Source organism: Trichomycterus rosablanca, chromosome 12 (assembly GCF_030014385.1).
Source record: "Trichomycterus rosablanca isolate fTriRos1 chromosome 12, fTriRos1.hap1, whole genome shotgun sequence".
In the NCBI taxonomy this organism is placed as follows: Eukaryota; Metazoa; Chordata; class Actinopteri; order Siluriformes; family Trichomycteridae; genus Trichomycterus; species Trichomycterus rosablanca.
The window spans coordinates 9,110,897-9,127,754 of record NC_085999.1 but is presented as its reverse complement, the minus strand read 5'-3'; the positions used below and the strand labels follow the sequence as shown (position 1 = coordinate 9,127,754).

The window sequence follows — 16,858 nt, the reverse complement described above, 5'->3', positions numbered from 1 at the left end:
GAAAGCTTTTGCTGCACACTTGGCTTTAGGCTGCTTATGTGTTTTATTATAATTAACAACTCCATAAAGAAGGCCTGGTTTCTGTGTCCCATGTTGTGTGCCTGAATACAGTGGTACCTTGTAACTCCACGTCTCCTAAACTCAAAATCTTTAAAACTCAACTCCCTTCGTCGAGAAATTTGTACCCTTAAACTCAACATATTTCTTAAACGCAATGTGTGTGCTTTGTGTGTTTTACTTTTAAACTTGTGTTACAGTTGGGGTTCTGAGAAATTGTAAGGATCAGCTTTTCCGAGACAGTCGATAAAACGCTCATCATAAAAAAGTATGTATTAAATGTATCAATGTATTAAAAGATGGACGTAGACACACTTAACCTCTATTAATTATTACTGCTTATTAGTTCACTCCACTAATTAAGAAGCATTGTATTTTATTTTTCAGTGTATAAGTGACAAAAACAACACCATTATTTTACATTAGTCTAAAATATATGCAGTTCCACGGTACCATGGAACGCATTAACAGGCTTCCCATACATCCTTATGGGAAAAAATACCTTAAAACTCCATGCCTTTTAAACTCAGCGTCACTCCTAGAACCAACTGACGTTGAGTTTCAAGGTACCGCTGTAGGGGTCATGAAATGTACAGGTAAACATTTGTTTATATTTACAAAATACAATTCTTTTAGTTAAATAAATGTTCAAAAGAATAAAGAAATCACAAATTCTTGTTTAATTTCATTTTACATAATATTCAAACTTTCCTGGAAATAGGGTTAGTTTAAATAATGAATTCATGTATTTGGCACTGCAGACTTTTTTTTATAAATCATTTAATTTTCATGAACTGGTACATCCTGGTCAGGTCCTGTGGGTAATGTGTGACTGAGAGACACTGGGTATATGTGGTTATGTACAGTTGTACATATGGTCAGTTTAGGGAGGACATTCCAAACTTCCAGACAGTGACATAAGGTTTTAATTAATCTTTTCTTTAGCAAAGCCACTGTGACACAAAGAACTTGAATGACAGACAGTGCACCTGTGTAACTTACAGGGGTTGGACAAAATAACTGAAACACCTGGTTTTAGACCACAATAATTTATTAGTATGGTGTAGGGCCTCCTTTTGCGGCCAATACAGCGTCAATTCGTCTTGGAAATGACATATACAAGTCCTGCACAGTGGTCAGAGGGATTTTAAGCCATTCTTCTTGCAGGATAGTGGCCAGGTCACTACGTGATGCTGGTGGAGGAAAACGTTTCCTGACTCGCTTCTCCAAAACACCCCAAAGTGGCTCAATAATATTTAGATGTGGTGACTGTGCAGGCCATGGGAGATGTTCAACTTCACTTTCATGTTCATCAAACCAATCTTTCACCAGTCTTGCTGTGTGTATTGGTGCATTGTCATCCTGATACACGGCATCGCCATTGGATGCACATGGTCCTCCAGAATGGTTCGGTAGTCCTTGGTAGTGACGCGCCCATCTAGCACAAGTATTGGGCCAAGGGAATGCCATGATATGGCAGCCCAAACCATCACTGATCCACCCCCATGCTTCACTCTGGGCATGCAACAGTCTGGGTGGTACGCTTCTTTGGGGCTTCTCCACACCGTAACTCTCCCGGATGTGGGGAAAACAGTAAAGGTGGACTCATCAGAGAACAATACATGTTTCACATTGTCCACAGCCCAAGATTTGCGCTCCTTGCACCATTGAAACCGACGTTTGGCATTGGCACGAGTGACCAAAGGTTTGGCTATAGCAGCCCGGCCGTGTATATTGACCCTGTGGAGCTCCCGACGGACAGTTCTGGTGGAAACAGGAGAGTTGAGGTGCACATTTAATTCTGCCGTGATTTGGGCAGCCGTGGTTTTATGTTTTTTGGATACAATCCGGGTTAGCACCCGAACATCCCTTTCAGACAGCTTCCTCTTGCGTCCACAGTTAATCCTGTTGGATGTGGTTTGTCCTTCTTGGTGGTATGCTGATATTACCCTGGATACCGTGGCTCTTGATACATCACAAAGACTTGCTGTCTTGGTCACAGATGCGCCAGCAAGACGTGCACCAACAATTTGTCCTCTTTTGAACTCTGGTATTTCACCCATAATGTTGTGTGCATTGCAATATTTTGAGCAAAACTGTGCTCTTACCCTGCTAATTGAACCTTCACACTCTGCTCTTACTGGTGCAATGTGCAATTAATGAAGATTGGCCACCAGACTGGTCCAATTTAGCCATGAAACCTCCCACACTAAAATTACAGGTGTTTCAGTTATTTTGTCCAACCCCTGTATATTTCTAACTTACTTCTGTAAGAACTCGTATCACTGATGTCAACGGAATACAAAGTGTCCGCCCCAAATGTCGTACTATCTTACTACATAGTGTGACAATACAGTTCTATTTATGGAGCAGTGTAATTAAGGTTGTGCACTTTGTAGGCGCACTATATAGTGAGGTAGTTTATGTTTATAAACGCTTCCAGGAAAGTTTTGAACCAGCGACAAACAGTGACGTCACGTACAGCATGGCGGCCAAGGTGACTCTGTTAATATTTGTGCTTGTTAGTAAAACTAACTTTGTGTTGTGTTTAATCTGTGTGAGTTTGTACGTTTTACAATAATAAAAAAGTTCTAGTCCATTTTTTCTGCTTCTCGGCTGTCAAGATTGTGTCTTTATTTTAAAGGCTGTTGCAGGCGAGAGATAAATCAGTGTTGTAGTTTACTAACGGAACTTGTGTGCACTTGTTTGTTTTTTTGTCTGTCATGCTGTCTTTTAAACATTCCGTGTATTCAGTGACATACTTCATCCTGCATGTTTCAAGAGATTAATTTGCATTGTTGATAACGTTAAATCTGTTGTTCAAACTCCTGCAACTCAGACTGGTTTTACGTATCTGCAATAATAAATGAAAGTGTGTGGACTGTAATGCAAGATCACGGTATTCCGTACATCACTTTTTTTCATGAACACCTGAGTGTGACAACGCAGCAGATAGTCTTAAACACTAGGATATTGTTTTAAAGCTCTATTTGTTCAATTTTGCCAAGTCATACTATAAATAAAAACTATTATTGACTGTCTGCCACCTTGTACGGAATACTGGTAGTGTTAACAGGAACCCATACAGCAGTGGTTAATCTTGCTTCAACCATTCATCCTACTATATTCCTCTCATGTTGCTGTAAAAACTGCTTATAGACGAATCTCTATTTACTCACACTATACAGGCAGTTTAGCACACGATGACACAAACATTGTAAATATTTAAAAATGTAATAAAAAAGGGCAACAGTGTGAGTGTGTTCCAATTACAGTACAGAACAGCGTGACTTGCTACCTGTCCACTACTTCAGTGGTGGTCTTGTTTTCTCGGCTAGTAAACATGTTATGGGTGGTAGCCCAGCGGTTAAGGTATTGGACTAGTAATCGGAAGGTTGCCACATCATTGCCATAAAACCTCCCAAGTTGCCACTCTAAATAAGATCCTTAATGACCGAACTTTGTGTCTGAGTAAATGACATTTCATTTAATGAACAAAATGTTTAATAAAATTAGCAAAAAATGCCTTTTTTTTGCCTTTAGTAATCTCTTCAAACATGAATATTTGTTTTATAGTATTTAAGATGCATGTGTGTTCTAGAACAGAATAGAATGCCTTTATTTGTCATATATACATATACAGGTGTACAGTACAACGAAATTATTTCTTTGCATATCCCAGCTCGTTTGAAAGCTGGGGTCAGAGCGCAGGGTCGGCCTTTGTGCAGCGCCCCTGGAGCAGAGAGGCTTAAGGGCCTTGCTTAAGGACCCAACAGTGGCTGCATGGCAGAGCTGGGATTTGAACTCTCAACCTTTCAGTTGATAGTCCAAAGCCTTACCCACTATCCCTTTATGTTAAACAGTATAATGAGTTTCATCGCCTAGAGAACCACACGTCAATAAAAACATGATGTTGATGATTTTTTTTTTTACATTGCATATTGTAAAGATGATTCTGTAATAAACACTTTTTTAACATTCTTGGCCCATTTTTTATTATTAAATGAATGGATTCAGACTTGGTATTGCAATGTGGTATAATATTTATCGTGTACAAAGTATCCTTCAACTGATCAAAAGTATCGTTTCAACTGATGTAGTGTTAAAATTGTTTCTTGGGGAACAAAAAAGTGCTGGATACTATGACTATGGCATCAATGTTACAGCATAATTATATCAGGAGACTCTTTTTTAATTAGCATGTGCATCATCTGGTTTTGTGGCTTTGCAACTTTAACAACCAATTAGAAAAAAGTCAAATTGTTAATACCAATTGTTTTAATTCCTTAACTTTTTCCAAAAATTTTTTGAAAAAATATATTTTTGCTAATGTGGCTTTGCTTTTTAGTTGATTTGTAAAGAAGAGCTAGTACAACAGAATAGCTGTATCTTATAATTTATAACAGTGTTGTGACTACACAATAATGCAAAATAAAAAGATATGCAAAAAGCCCAAAGGTCTTATTGTATTTTGACTTCATTTGTTTGCAGGTGCAGTCAACTAAACGGGCCAACCCCACCGAACTAAAAGAATTATTCCTAAAGGTGGGTGTCCTACTTAAATACCTTTTCATTATTAACTAAGGGGTCTCTGTATAGTCAGTTTTTTGGTTTTATTTTAAGCTTTTCTGTTTATGGTCTTAGTAAGAGCTGGGCATTTCACTTAAGAGTGCACATCTTGTATGTTCTGCTGGTACAGTATATGCTGGTTCAAATATTAACTGGTTGTTTGTCTGACTAGTTTGCAAGATTAGTACGTTAACCTGTTGTAATAGATGTTTGTAAATCTACCGGTTGTGCTTACATATACATTGCACATTGTTTAAAAATTGACATATTTTTATTACATTAAAACTAATTTAAATCCTTATCCAAAAATAACTTACAAGTGACATAGCCAATCATGTCTGTATGTTGACTACCGACTGGCCAGTAGTGGTGCTGGGGATTTGAACCCTGGATCCCAGTGGTAGTGGGCTAGGATAAATTACTGCTGTGCCACCCAAGTGCTAAGTCTCATAAATTGCAACTCAGGTCACTGATTGAAGCTTAAGTAATGAAACATACACCGATCAACCATAACATTAAAACCACCTCCTGGTTTCTACACTCACTGTCCATTTTATCAGCTCCACTTACCATGAAGGAGCACTTTGTAGTTCTACAATTACTGACTGTAGTCCATCTGTTTCTATACATACTTTTTAGCCTGCTGGTATGAGTGGATCAGACACAGCAGCACTGCTGGAGTTTTTAAATACTGTGTCCACTCACTGTCCACTCTATTAGACACTCCTACCTAGTTGGTCCACCTTGTAGATGTAAAGTCAGAGACGATCGCTCATCTATTGCTGCTGTTTGAGTTGGTCATCTTCTAGACCTTCATCAGTGGTCACAGGACGCTGCCCACCGGGCGCTGTTGGCTGGATATTTTTGGTTGGTGGACTATTCTCAGTCCAGCAGTGACAGTGAGATGTTTAAAAACTCCATCAGCGCTGCTGTGTCTGATCCACTCATACCAGCACCATGTCAGTGTCACTGCAGTGCTGAGAATGATCCAACACCCAAATAATACCTGCTCTGTAGTGGTCCTGGGAGAGTCCTGACCATTGAAGAACAGCATGAAAGGGGGCTAACAAAGCATGCAGAGAAACAGATGGACTACAGTCAGTAATTGTAGAAGTACAAAGTGCTTCTATATGGTAAGTGGAGCTGATAAAATGGACATTGAGTGTAGAAACAAGGAGGTGGTTTTAATGTTGTGGTTAATCGGTGTATATTGCAGTTCCTATTATAATTATCCTGTACAGGATAATATCGTCCATAAGTTCTTTTAATACTTGTAGCTTGTATAGTGTAATTATTAATAATTAATAATAATGTTGCTTTGGAGGAAATATAACAAAGGGCTGTGTAAAATAAGCTTGCTTAACTAACTTCTGCTAACAATACTTTTAATTAAAGTAAATAGCATATGCTAGAAACAAAAGCAAAATATTTTCAGTAAGAATATAGGCAGACACCAAACATGAGTCATTTTACTCTTTTTGCTCACAGCATATACAGATGGATTTAATAGTAATTTAAAATAAAAAATAATGAAAATGGTATCTGCTGAAATATAAGTATGGCACGCTAATCTATACATCTGGGTACGTAAAGATCATACTGTGTGTTGGAGTCGGCTGACATTCAGAGTCAGACAGGAAAGGTCACACACATTCTTGAACTAATTCTGTCCCTTCCCTTCACCCTGGTATCTGCCCTCTCTGCACCCCTCCCCACATCTGACATTTACTTTGTTTCATCTACTGTCTCAGAAGGCAAGTGGTCAACACGCATGCGAACTCAGTCCAAATGACTGCAAATCCTAGAGCACCAAAGTACTACTTTCCATGTGATTGCATGGCTTGGCTGGCAGTGATTCACTGCTTATGTTCAGTATCTATGAAGGCGCAGTATAGCAGTCACGGCAGCTGATGTTATATTACATTGTCAGTCGCTAGTTATCGAAAGCACTTCGACAACTCTCAAAGAGAGTGGCTCCCCTTTTAACCTAGCAACATTTTAAAAGCTGCTCTCTCTCTCACCACACATCAGTGCACAGTTAACCTTGCTCGTCAGTGATCAAATCTATAATTGACGGAGCTATGATTTTAATACCACCCTCGTCGTGTGAAATAATTAAGTAGCTCTCAGAAATGAAGTCTGCTATAATGTGTAAAGGAGCCACTGAAACCAAGAGGAGTATTTCACTCAGCCGACTACGTGCTTGATTTGATGATGAAGTACTTTACGCTTACCATGGCTGAACTTGTGCTCAATTATATGGTGATGCTGTTAATAAATTGATTGGAATTAATGTTTTTCCCCCACAAGCATTAGCTGTAATGTGTGTATGTGCACGCAGAGAGACGGAGATAGACAGAAAGAAGGAGATTGTGTATTTTACACAAATGACAGAGAGGCATGTGTCAATATCGGTACAAGCCAAAGGCTAATTCCTGGCTTTTTATTTGAACTACAATTTTTGGGTCTTATTAGCATTTTGACTATACAAATCCAAAATGCTTGCAGCTGATGTGTGAAACAGAAGGTATCCATATGTCCTGCACATTTTTTTTTTTCAGACGGTAAATCTGCTGCTACTAGAATTAATTTTAAGCATAAGCATGAAGCGTCAATGTGCAACTGAAAAAATCTGCACCAATTATGTAATGCAATCATGACAAGTTACCTTCGAGGTCTAATCAAACCCCGCTCTGTATCACGCAACCTCTGAGCCACTAGTCTCGCCCGACTTGATCCTCCACCCAGGACTCAAGGAAGACAAGCATCAAGGCTCTTCTCTGTACTTGCACCCAACTGATGGAACGAACTTCCCTGGTCTGTCCGAACATCTGAGTCTCTTGCTGTCTTTAAAAAAAAACCGATTAAAAACCCACCTCTTTACTAAGCACTTAAGGTGACTTGTACTTACTTACTGACTTACTTACTAACGCTCTTATTCTTATTCATTTCTTGCAAAAAAAAACCCTTTGGTTCTAACAGAGTTTCAGCATTTGTGTTCTTGGTCTTGGTACACTATCTGATTTGTACATTCACTGATTATTTTATTAGCTACATTATTAGCTTTGTCACTCTCCTGTACCCCATGTATCAATTGAAAAGGACTTCCCCACTGACCAGGTGATGTTTGGGTAGTGGAGCATTCTCAGCACTGCAATGACACTAACATGGTAATGACATGGTAGCGTGTATTCTTGTTCTTATAGTGTTGTTGGGATTTTAAATATTGTTTAAACTTATTGGCCTCTTTATGAGATAAATTTACTATGTTACCACTCATTGTGAAGTAAGTAACAGATGAAGGTGAAAATGACATCTGTCAGGAGGTGGGATGTATTACACAGCAATTGAATAGTCAGTTCTTGGAGTTGATGTGTTGGAAGCAGGAAAAATGGGCAAGCCTAAAGATTTGAGTGACTTTGCTAGGGACCAGTTACCCAATAGCTAGATAACTGGGTCACAGCATATTCAGAACAACAGGTCTTGTGAGGTGTTCACATTTTGTGGTTAGTACCTCCTAAAAGTGGTCCAAGGAAGGACGACCAGTGAACCGGAACAGGGTCATTGGTAACCATTAATGCTCATGTTGAGCAAAGGCTAACCTGTGTTGTCCAATCTTACAAAGGAGCTATTGTATATGAGGCTGTGTAGGTGCAGACTGGTTAGAGTGTCCATGCTGACCCTTGTCCACTGCGAAAGCGCCTACAAAAGGACTGGAGTATGGAGCATTGGAAGAAATTAGAGTCTGATGAATCACATTTTCTTTGCTTACCTGGTGAGGAAATACCACCAGGATGCACTATGGGAAGATGGCAATCCAGTAGAGGCAGTGTGATGCTCTGGGCAATGTTCCACAGGAAAACCTTGGGTTCTGGCATTCATGCTGGTGTTATTTTGACATGTACAATCTACCTAAATATTGTTGCTGACCAAGCACACCCCTTTCTGACATCGTTTTTTTCTTAATCTGCAAAAAATGTTCTGGAAGAATTTAAGGACCATGACAGTGAGTTCAGGGTGTTGACTTGGCTTCCAAAGTCTACAGATCTAGGCTACAATGTCCAGTCTTTTTAAAATGTTTATTCACATACTTTATTGGCATTTTTCCAGGTGCTTTACGTACCCTCAGTCAGAAATTCTGCAAAACCTGCTAGCTGCTCAATGGAAGCAATGGCTTTTCTTCCCTAAGTAAGATTGCCCTTTTCCACAGAAGGCTGTATTTAACTGTAGCTGAGAGATTGCTGTGTGTCACTGAATGCAAACTTTCAGTTGAATGGGTGGAGAAAATGGAACAGAAAGTTTTTGATTGTGTTCCCTGAACTCATCAGCTGTCAATGAAATCTATGAAGAATATAAAATTATTGATGCATTTCAAAGAAAATGTACACCGTGGTTGAGAGGAGAACCATAAATCAACGACATTGATGTTCTTACAGAAAGAAACACGGTTGAAAAGCAGCTTTGGCTTTGAGCAATTACTGTTGCAACGAGAAATAAAGTGGACATATAATAGCTGCGAGAGGACTGATACAAAGAACAGATTGCTGCTGATTTTACTCCATCTTTCACTGAAACATTTATACAGAGAGTAAACAAATTTGTGTCTGTAGATCATTTAATTTCCCTTTACTGTCAATAACACTGGATGTATTGGTTTCAGGAGACGATCAACTTTTTGCATGTTTTACAAACAAAAGTTTGCTTTTAAAAATACCCCAAAAAAACTTCAGTGAAAGGATGTTTATTTATAACCAAGAACAATCATTTACACGTTTCAAAGGAAACATGTGTTAGCCTTTTCTCTCACTTTCTTTCTCTCAGGAGGGCGGCACGGTAGCTCAGTGGGTAGCACTGTCGCCTCACAGCAAAAAGGTCCTGGGTTTGATCCCCAGGTGGGGCGATCCGGGTCTTTTTCGGTGTGGAGTTAACATGTTCTCCCCGTGTCTGCGTGGGTTTCCTCCGGTGCTCCGGTTTCCTCCCACAGTCCAAAAACATGCAAGTGAGGTGAATTGGAGATACAAAATTGTCCATGACTGTGTCTGATGTTAAAACTTGTGAACTGATGAACCTTGTGTACTGAGTAACTACCGTTTCTGTCATGAATGTAACCAAAGTGTAAAACATGATGTTAAAATCCTAATAAACAAACAAACTAATAAACAAATCTTTCTCTCAGGATCTCTCTCAGGATACAACTGTGTTGCAAAAAAACATAGGAAAAGAATGCCCAACTATGCTATGCCCAAACTACCCTGCTAAATTGATTCTGAGATCTTAATTAACTTCAAATCTCTACAATTAACATTAAACAGCATGAGCTTAAACTGACAGTAGCTTTAACATATTTATATATTTTTCCTCTGCAGCATGCAAGTGTGGTGGATAAGGATGGAGAGCATTACATGACCCCTGCTGATTTTGTGCAGAATTATTTGGGCCTCCATACACAAGCCAACCACAATCCCAACACTGTACAACTCATTGCTGGGGTTGCAGACACCACTAAAGATGGGTAAGAGATAATAAGATGATATAACGGTGGTACTGTTATTTATAAAAGTATAAATCTTGTGTGTTATCTATTACATATAAAATGTAATACTCATTTAACTGATTTTTTTAGTCAAGCTCCTTTTTATGAGGTGTGCTGTAGTACTATATATTATACATTATTATGCACTGATCAGCCATAACATTAAAACCACCTCCTTGTTTCTACATTCACTGTCCATTTTATCAGCTCCACTTACCATATAGAAGTATTTTGTAGTTCTACAATTACTGACTGTAGTCCATCTATTTATCTACAGATCTTTTTAGCCTGCTTTCACCCTGTTCTTCAATGGTCAGGACCCCCACAGGACCACCACAGAGTAGGTATTATTTGGGTGGTGGGTCATCACTGCAGTGACACTGACATGGTGGTGGTGTGTTAGTGTGTGTTGTGCTGGTATGAGTGGATCAGACACAGCAGCGCTGTTGGAGTTTTTAAATACCGTGTCCACTCACTGTCCACTCTATTAGACATTCCTACCTAGTTGGTCCACCTTGTAGATGTAAAGTCAGAGACGATCACTCATCTATTGCTGCTGTTTGAGTTGGTCTTCTTCTAGACCTTCGTCAGTGGTCACAGGACGCTTGCCCATGGACTATTCTCAGTCCAGCAGTGACAGTGAGGTGTTTAAAAACTCCATCAGCATTGCTGTGTCTTACCTACTCATACCAGTACAACACACACTAACACACCACCACCATGTCAGTGTCACTGCAGTGCTGAGACTGCTGACCCAAATAATACCTGCTCTGTGGTGCTGCTCCTGCTCGGTGTATCATATAAATACATACAGTATACATAGATCAACCAAAACCTTAGGATCACCCCACAAAAAAATGACCAGTGTACAGCAGATATGGGCAGGCGTAAAGAGCTGAGTGAATTTTGGTTTTAAAAAAAAAACCCACGACTACTGTGGTTTAAATTACAGGTTATTACAATACTGCTGATGTGTGGAATGTGTCATAACACACAGTGTGTCAAACCCTACTGTGTACAGAGCTCATACAAAACCAGTCAGAGTGCCCCTTCTAACTCCTGTCCACTGTCAAACGCACCCACAATGGGCACACAGGCATTTGAACTGGACATTGGAGGAATGGGAGAAGGTTGATTGTTCAGCAAAATCCTAGTGTCTCCCTGATTATGAGGACAGCTGGGCACATGAATCATGTACCCACAAAACAGATGGCACCAGGATGCTGGACCTGCTGGTAGTGTCCTGGTACCAGATACCACAGGATTTACTTAGACAACTTGTAGTCCACGTGGTCCTAATGTTTTGGCTCATCTGTTTTATGCCAATTTTAAAGACTTCTGTAGATAAAAAATCTGATGATCTGCCTGTCTTAACACTCTTTCTCTCTCGTCCCAACAGACTAATCTCTTTTCAGGAGTTTCTAGCCTTTGAATCAGTACTTTGTGCACCAGATGCCCTTAACCTAGTTGCTTTTCAGTTATTTGACAAGACTGGGACTGGAGATATATCTTTTGGTATGTATCCACCTAGAGAATTACAGTTTTCATTCACAAATCCAATTTTTTATTGCAATTTGTGAATATAAACACATGTTACATGTTATGTTGATGCCTACAAGACTTCCAAAAAGTGGAAATGCGAGCATTGGTGAATTGGTAACCGGTGAGGGTATCATGATTGGGTATAAAAGGAGGGTCCACCAGTATATAGGGTTCAGTATGCGCAAGACAAGATGGGTCATAGCTCACCACTTTGTGCCACACTTCAAGAAGAATTTCCCAGTGCAAGAATGCAAATAACTTACGTTTTACCGTCTGCCGAACAAAGTATTGTAAAAAGATTCAGGAAATCATGACAAAATCCCAGTCTGTTTAGGTCAAGGCTAGAAACCACTGCTGAATGTGTGTGACCTTTGAGCTCTCTGAAGTCACTGCATAAGAAACCATCATGCTACTGTGGTAAATATAGCAACTATGGGCTCAGGAGCAGTTTGGAAAACTATTGATTATGTAGATAGCATCAGCACATCACAACAACTTGCAAACCATGTCATTTCTCAAGGCGTACTACATCTTTAATATCCTATAGAATTGGTAAAACATTGTAGCACATTGTGTAATGTGGTGTTTTACTGTAGGTTTAGGCCCTCATGATTTTTGGAATCAGTCTGAAAGTCTCTATTTTAACCCATAACCACTCTATATATACAGAAAAAGTCATTAGAAGAAGTTTCATAGTAACTAGGTTTGTTTCTGTATCGTAGAGAATGTACGAGATATCTTCAGCCAGACGACCGTGCACCATCATATCCCCTTTAACTGGAACTGTGAATTCATCCACCTGCACTTTGGCCAAGACCTCAAAAAACATCTCAACTACTTAGAGTTCACCCAGTTCCTCCAGGTGGGAAACACCCACCTACCAGCCCCCACAAATCTGCTTTCAGGAGTTTGTTTTCACTCTGCCATCTTGTGGAGGCTGACGTACCTCCATGTGTGATTCATGTAGACAAATTAATAAGCCATTAACATATTCATTACTGCTGAAACGCTCACACAAACTGTAGGCATGTCTGATTTCGTTTTCATATTTAACATATTACTGCAGCAAACATGAGGCTCTGTACTGACTTTACTCCACACACAAAACAATCTCAGAGTTGGAAAAAGTCAACTTAAAAAGTAATAGACCAGTTTGTCTACCAGCCTAGAGATTTACCGATCTCTGTTCATTAGATACACAGTGTTGCAGAGATGAGAGGGAGATGACTGCTGCTTTAGTGAAATAGCATGTTGAGTTATGGAGATCAGAGGGACTGGTTGTATCTGATCAGTTTTGACAGCAGTGCTGACTCCGGGTGTAACCCCCCCTCCTCCCGCTCTCTCTTGTCCAGCTCATGTGTCTGATTGCAGGCCTGTCCGACGAAATCGCAGCCCCCTGCTCCGGAAACACCTGCCTCCTCTACAGGGCATGCAGCACAGGATCAGACTACACCTGATGTGGTTTTCATTAAGCGCACACACATGGAAGATGTATGGACTCCAAACACAGAGCTTGTGTTAGTCGTTGATAAAACTGCATGTTCCGCAGTTCCCAAAATGATAGGGAAAAATACTCGAGCTGACATCATGCTGAGTCATGCTGACATCATGTTGTTGGTTCAAGATCGAACTTATTGATTATTATATTGCCAAAGACAATATCTCCTTTAAAATATAGTAAATCATTTAACTTTTGTTTCCTCTATGCTGTGTTTTTAAAAACAAATGCCACCATTGTTCAAACAAAATAGCCTTATATATTGCGATAGATCAGCGTTTCTTTGTTGATTTTAATTTAAACAATTGTTTTTTTGCTAGACAGATTCAGTCTTTGATTAACAGCCCATAATTTCCTTTCTACTACCTTTCTTTAGGAGCTGCAGTTGGAACATGCCCGCCAAGCTTTTGCTCAAAAGGACCAGGGGAAGAGTGGGATGATCTCGGCTTTAGATTTCAGTGATATCATGGCCACCATCCGCCATCATATGCTCACGCCATTTGTCGAGGAAAACCTTGTTTCGGTGAGTCACTAGTTGCACTTTCACACCTTCACACACATTATTATTTTTAAAACTATTTTAACTGTTTACTAAATGATTAATTTTGCAGCCACATTTATTATTTTTCTGTACAATCTATGCTTGGACAAGCAACTTATATGGCAGAATGTTCGTGGTAGACGTCTATGTCTGACAGTCTGTTCAGGATTATGTGGTCAGAATCCTTTTGATCAATGAAAAGGGAGAGAGGCAAGACAACTTACTGTTGGGGTTGTATAGGCAAATGGAGCTGGCTAATCAGAATTTAAATCTAATTTACTGTTAATATTTAGATTTTGAACATAGTATTGGCCCTTTGCTTTACAGGTTGTGGGGGGAGGCACGTCTCATGTGGTAAGCTTCTCCTACTTCAATGCCTTCAACTCCCTCCTTAACAATATGGAGCTGATTCGGAAGATCTACAGCACGTTAGCCGGCACACACAAGGACACACTCGTCACCAAAGGTACACACCAGTCAGAGCTCTCCTTTAAGGGCTTTCAGACTGAATGACAGTACTAATCAAACTCTGAGACAATTCCTGTTTGTCAGACAAAAAACAGGTCATATGACTGGCAAGAATGTAGAATTTTTAAATTGTATATCAGTGTAATAAGTGCATCAGTAGACACTGCTCATATTTATGATTTTACTATTGAGCAGTGATATTCTTCCCTTGCTAGTTATTGCCATACTAAAAGATTTGTGCATTCATTACAAAATCCTGTTTTTAAGTTTTTGACTGTGCTTCCTCTTTCCTAAGCAAAGCTTGTGTCATCTCTACCTCGATACACACACACTTCCCTTGCCTGTTGACATTTAATTGCGAATTAATGTCTTGTACAAGCATACCATTTATTTATAATTCTTATCTACAGTAATGCACTGGAATAATCTGGCAAATCTGCAAAAATCTTGAGCCCTTACAAAGGGTCACTGGCCAAAGCATGTTAAGAACCTCTGGAAAATAGGATAATGGTCACCACTCTCTTATAATATCTCATTTATGCCCCCACCCCCAAAGTTTTGAACCCCCTACTTCACTACCTACCTCAATTTGTTTGTCTATGTTCATACTGCAGATAAAAATCATTTGCAATTGGAATTGTTTTATCAGAGAGAATATAAAAAAAAACGTCTAATCAGAATTTAAAGTCCATTTTGGACTGCTTTAACATTTGGTTCAGAATTGTGATCCAGTATCAAAGAATTTAATCTGTACAAATTTACATCAGTCCAAATTAATGTTCATGATGGCCGAGTGGAGGATATAAAGTTAGGGGTATGACTTGTTTTAGTGTCAGCTTTAGGCAAAATTTTAAAAAGTCATGTCAAATTTGAGCAGGCATGCATATGTAGCTTAATAGTAAGAGCCACGCTGCAGGTTATGGGGTTTAAACAGGTTAGGGACAGAAGGCCCAGATAAATAGGAGGGTTAAATCAGGAAAGGCATCCGGTGTAAAAAAAAAAAAAAAAAAAAAAAAAACTGGGCTGAATCAAATATGCAGACGAGTGATCCGCTGTGGCGACCCCTGACAGGAGCAGCCGAAAGGAATCATTCATTCATTGATGTCAGATTAAAGTAGGAAATCACAACTGAGCACTTATAAGCTTAAAATGAGACTGTATCCCATGAGATTGCTCTTTTATCTTCATTTTCTAGGCCTGTCCTAAAACTTTTGTCTTCTCATAAAATTTTTTATTCTATTTGTTTAGATCTAGTATTCAAATGCAATAGTGATAAGAATGACAGTGATACTAGTGATAATGCTGATACTGTCTCTCTCCACAGAGGAATTTGTTACTGCTGCCAATAGGTTTGGTCAGATCAATCCATTAGAGGTGGACATCCTGTACCAGCTCTCTGGCCTTCACACTCACTCAGGGTAAGTTCGTGCAAAGCATGTTTTCCAGCAAGACTCTATTAACATGCATTATTATTCCAACATAGTTTAATAGTTTAAATTTACTTTAATCTGTATTTACCATCTATCAATCTGCACTTAATTATTAATAAAAGAGTAAATCTAATGTGGATATTCTCAATACCACTGAGACAGAAATATCTACTATGTATGCGGTCGACATGGTGCTTTGCATGAACGCTGGCACGCTCTTTCCTACCTAACACGTTTCTCCAAAACAGCCCCTGCTGAATGAATCCATAAATGTCATTAAAACATTACGGCATGTTTAATAGCTTGTAAATGTAGCATTATTGCTTGTTTTCTGTAACAACAGTGGCTCCACTGGTTGATTTATAAGAAAAGGGAGAGCATGAAGGAGCCTGCGGCATGTGGTGGAGATCGCTCTGTGCCTCTCTCTAACTTTTTGAAGGAGTCTTACTCAGTGTGTGTATGTATGTGTGTGTTGCAGGCTCATGTCCAGCTTTGTTTACCTGTCTGTGTGTGTAAGCACGCAGTAACTTGGTGTTACGGCACTGTAAAAAGCTTATGGAAAATGTGACTTCATGCTGCTGGAGGAATACAGCGCATTTGGTGTTCTGGCTTCAGTGAAGTGAAGCTTTCCTGGCATCTTCTAACCCTGCTGCTGTCTCTGTGTGTACTGCTGCTTGTCTACCTCGTTCTTTTCCTGTCTGTTCCTCTCTTTTTCTCTGTGGGCCTTTTTCCACTTCACAAAATATCGGGATGTTTGGCATCTGGAAACGGCAACTACCTGACCATGTGCATGGTACGAATATAGTTCCAGTTCCAGTACCAAACAGCTATAAAGTGGGTACAGAAACAGATGTGTTAGGACTGTTTTGCCAGGGTGCATGTTAAACATCAGTTTAAAAATTTGCTATAAGTTGAAAATCTTACTGCATTATGCTAAAGCACATGCAAAGTGGATAGGAAACACCATTGCTACCGCCAAGCTGACAAGTCCCAAATCTCATACTATTTACTTAGTGGTAAAACATTATTCACAATTGGGTCACAATTGGTATTTTACAAACAAGACAAAGTTGAATTAATGTAATCCACACTGACACATTTCAAATTTGTTGTTTTTTTTGGTCACACACATTTTCAGTTTGTTTTTTAAATGTTTGGGCAGGTGTCAAAGCTAACTTTTAGCATGTTTGATGCTATAGTTAAGTGAAGTGAACCACATC

General features: G+C 39.4%; 1 protein-coding gene across 1 annotated transcript in view; it reads left to right on the top strand.

Annotated features, from left to right (window-relative positions):
* The first annotated feature begins 2,530 nt into the window (after window positions 1-2,530).
* Window positions 2,531-16,858, top strand: part of LOC134324232 (electrogenic aspartate/glutamate antiporter SLC25A12, mitochondrial-like) — a 40,128-nt gene continuing 25,800 nt past the window's right edge. The window contains exons 1-8 of the mRNA XM_063005948.1: window positions 2,531-2,554; window positions 4,549-4,602; window positions 9,993-10,138; window positions 11,559-11,674; window positions 12,424-12,563; window positions 13,576-13,722; window positions 14,068-14,206; window positions 15,533-15,626. Of these exons, the coding sequence (XP_062862018.1) occupies window positions 2,543-2,554; window positions 4,549-4,602; window positions 9,993-10,138; window positions 11,559-11,674; window positions 12,424-12,563; window positions 13,576-13,722; window positions 14,068-14,206; window positions 15,533-15,626 (848 nt within the window). The 5' untranslated portion in view covers window positions 2,531-2,542. The remainder of the gene's footprint in view (window positions 2,555-4,548; window positions 4,603-9,992; window positions 10,139-11,558; window positions 11,675-12,423; window positions 12,564-13,575; window positions 13,723-14,067; window positions 14,207-15,532; window positions 15,627-16,858) is intronic.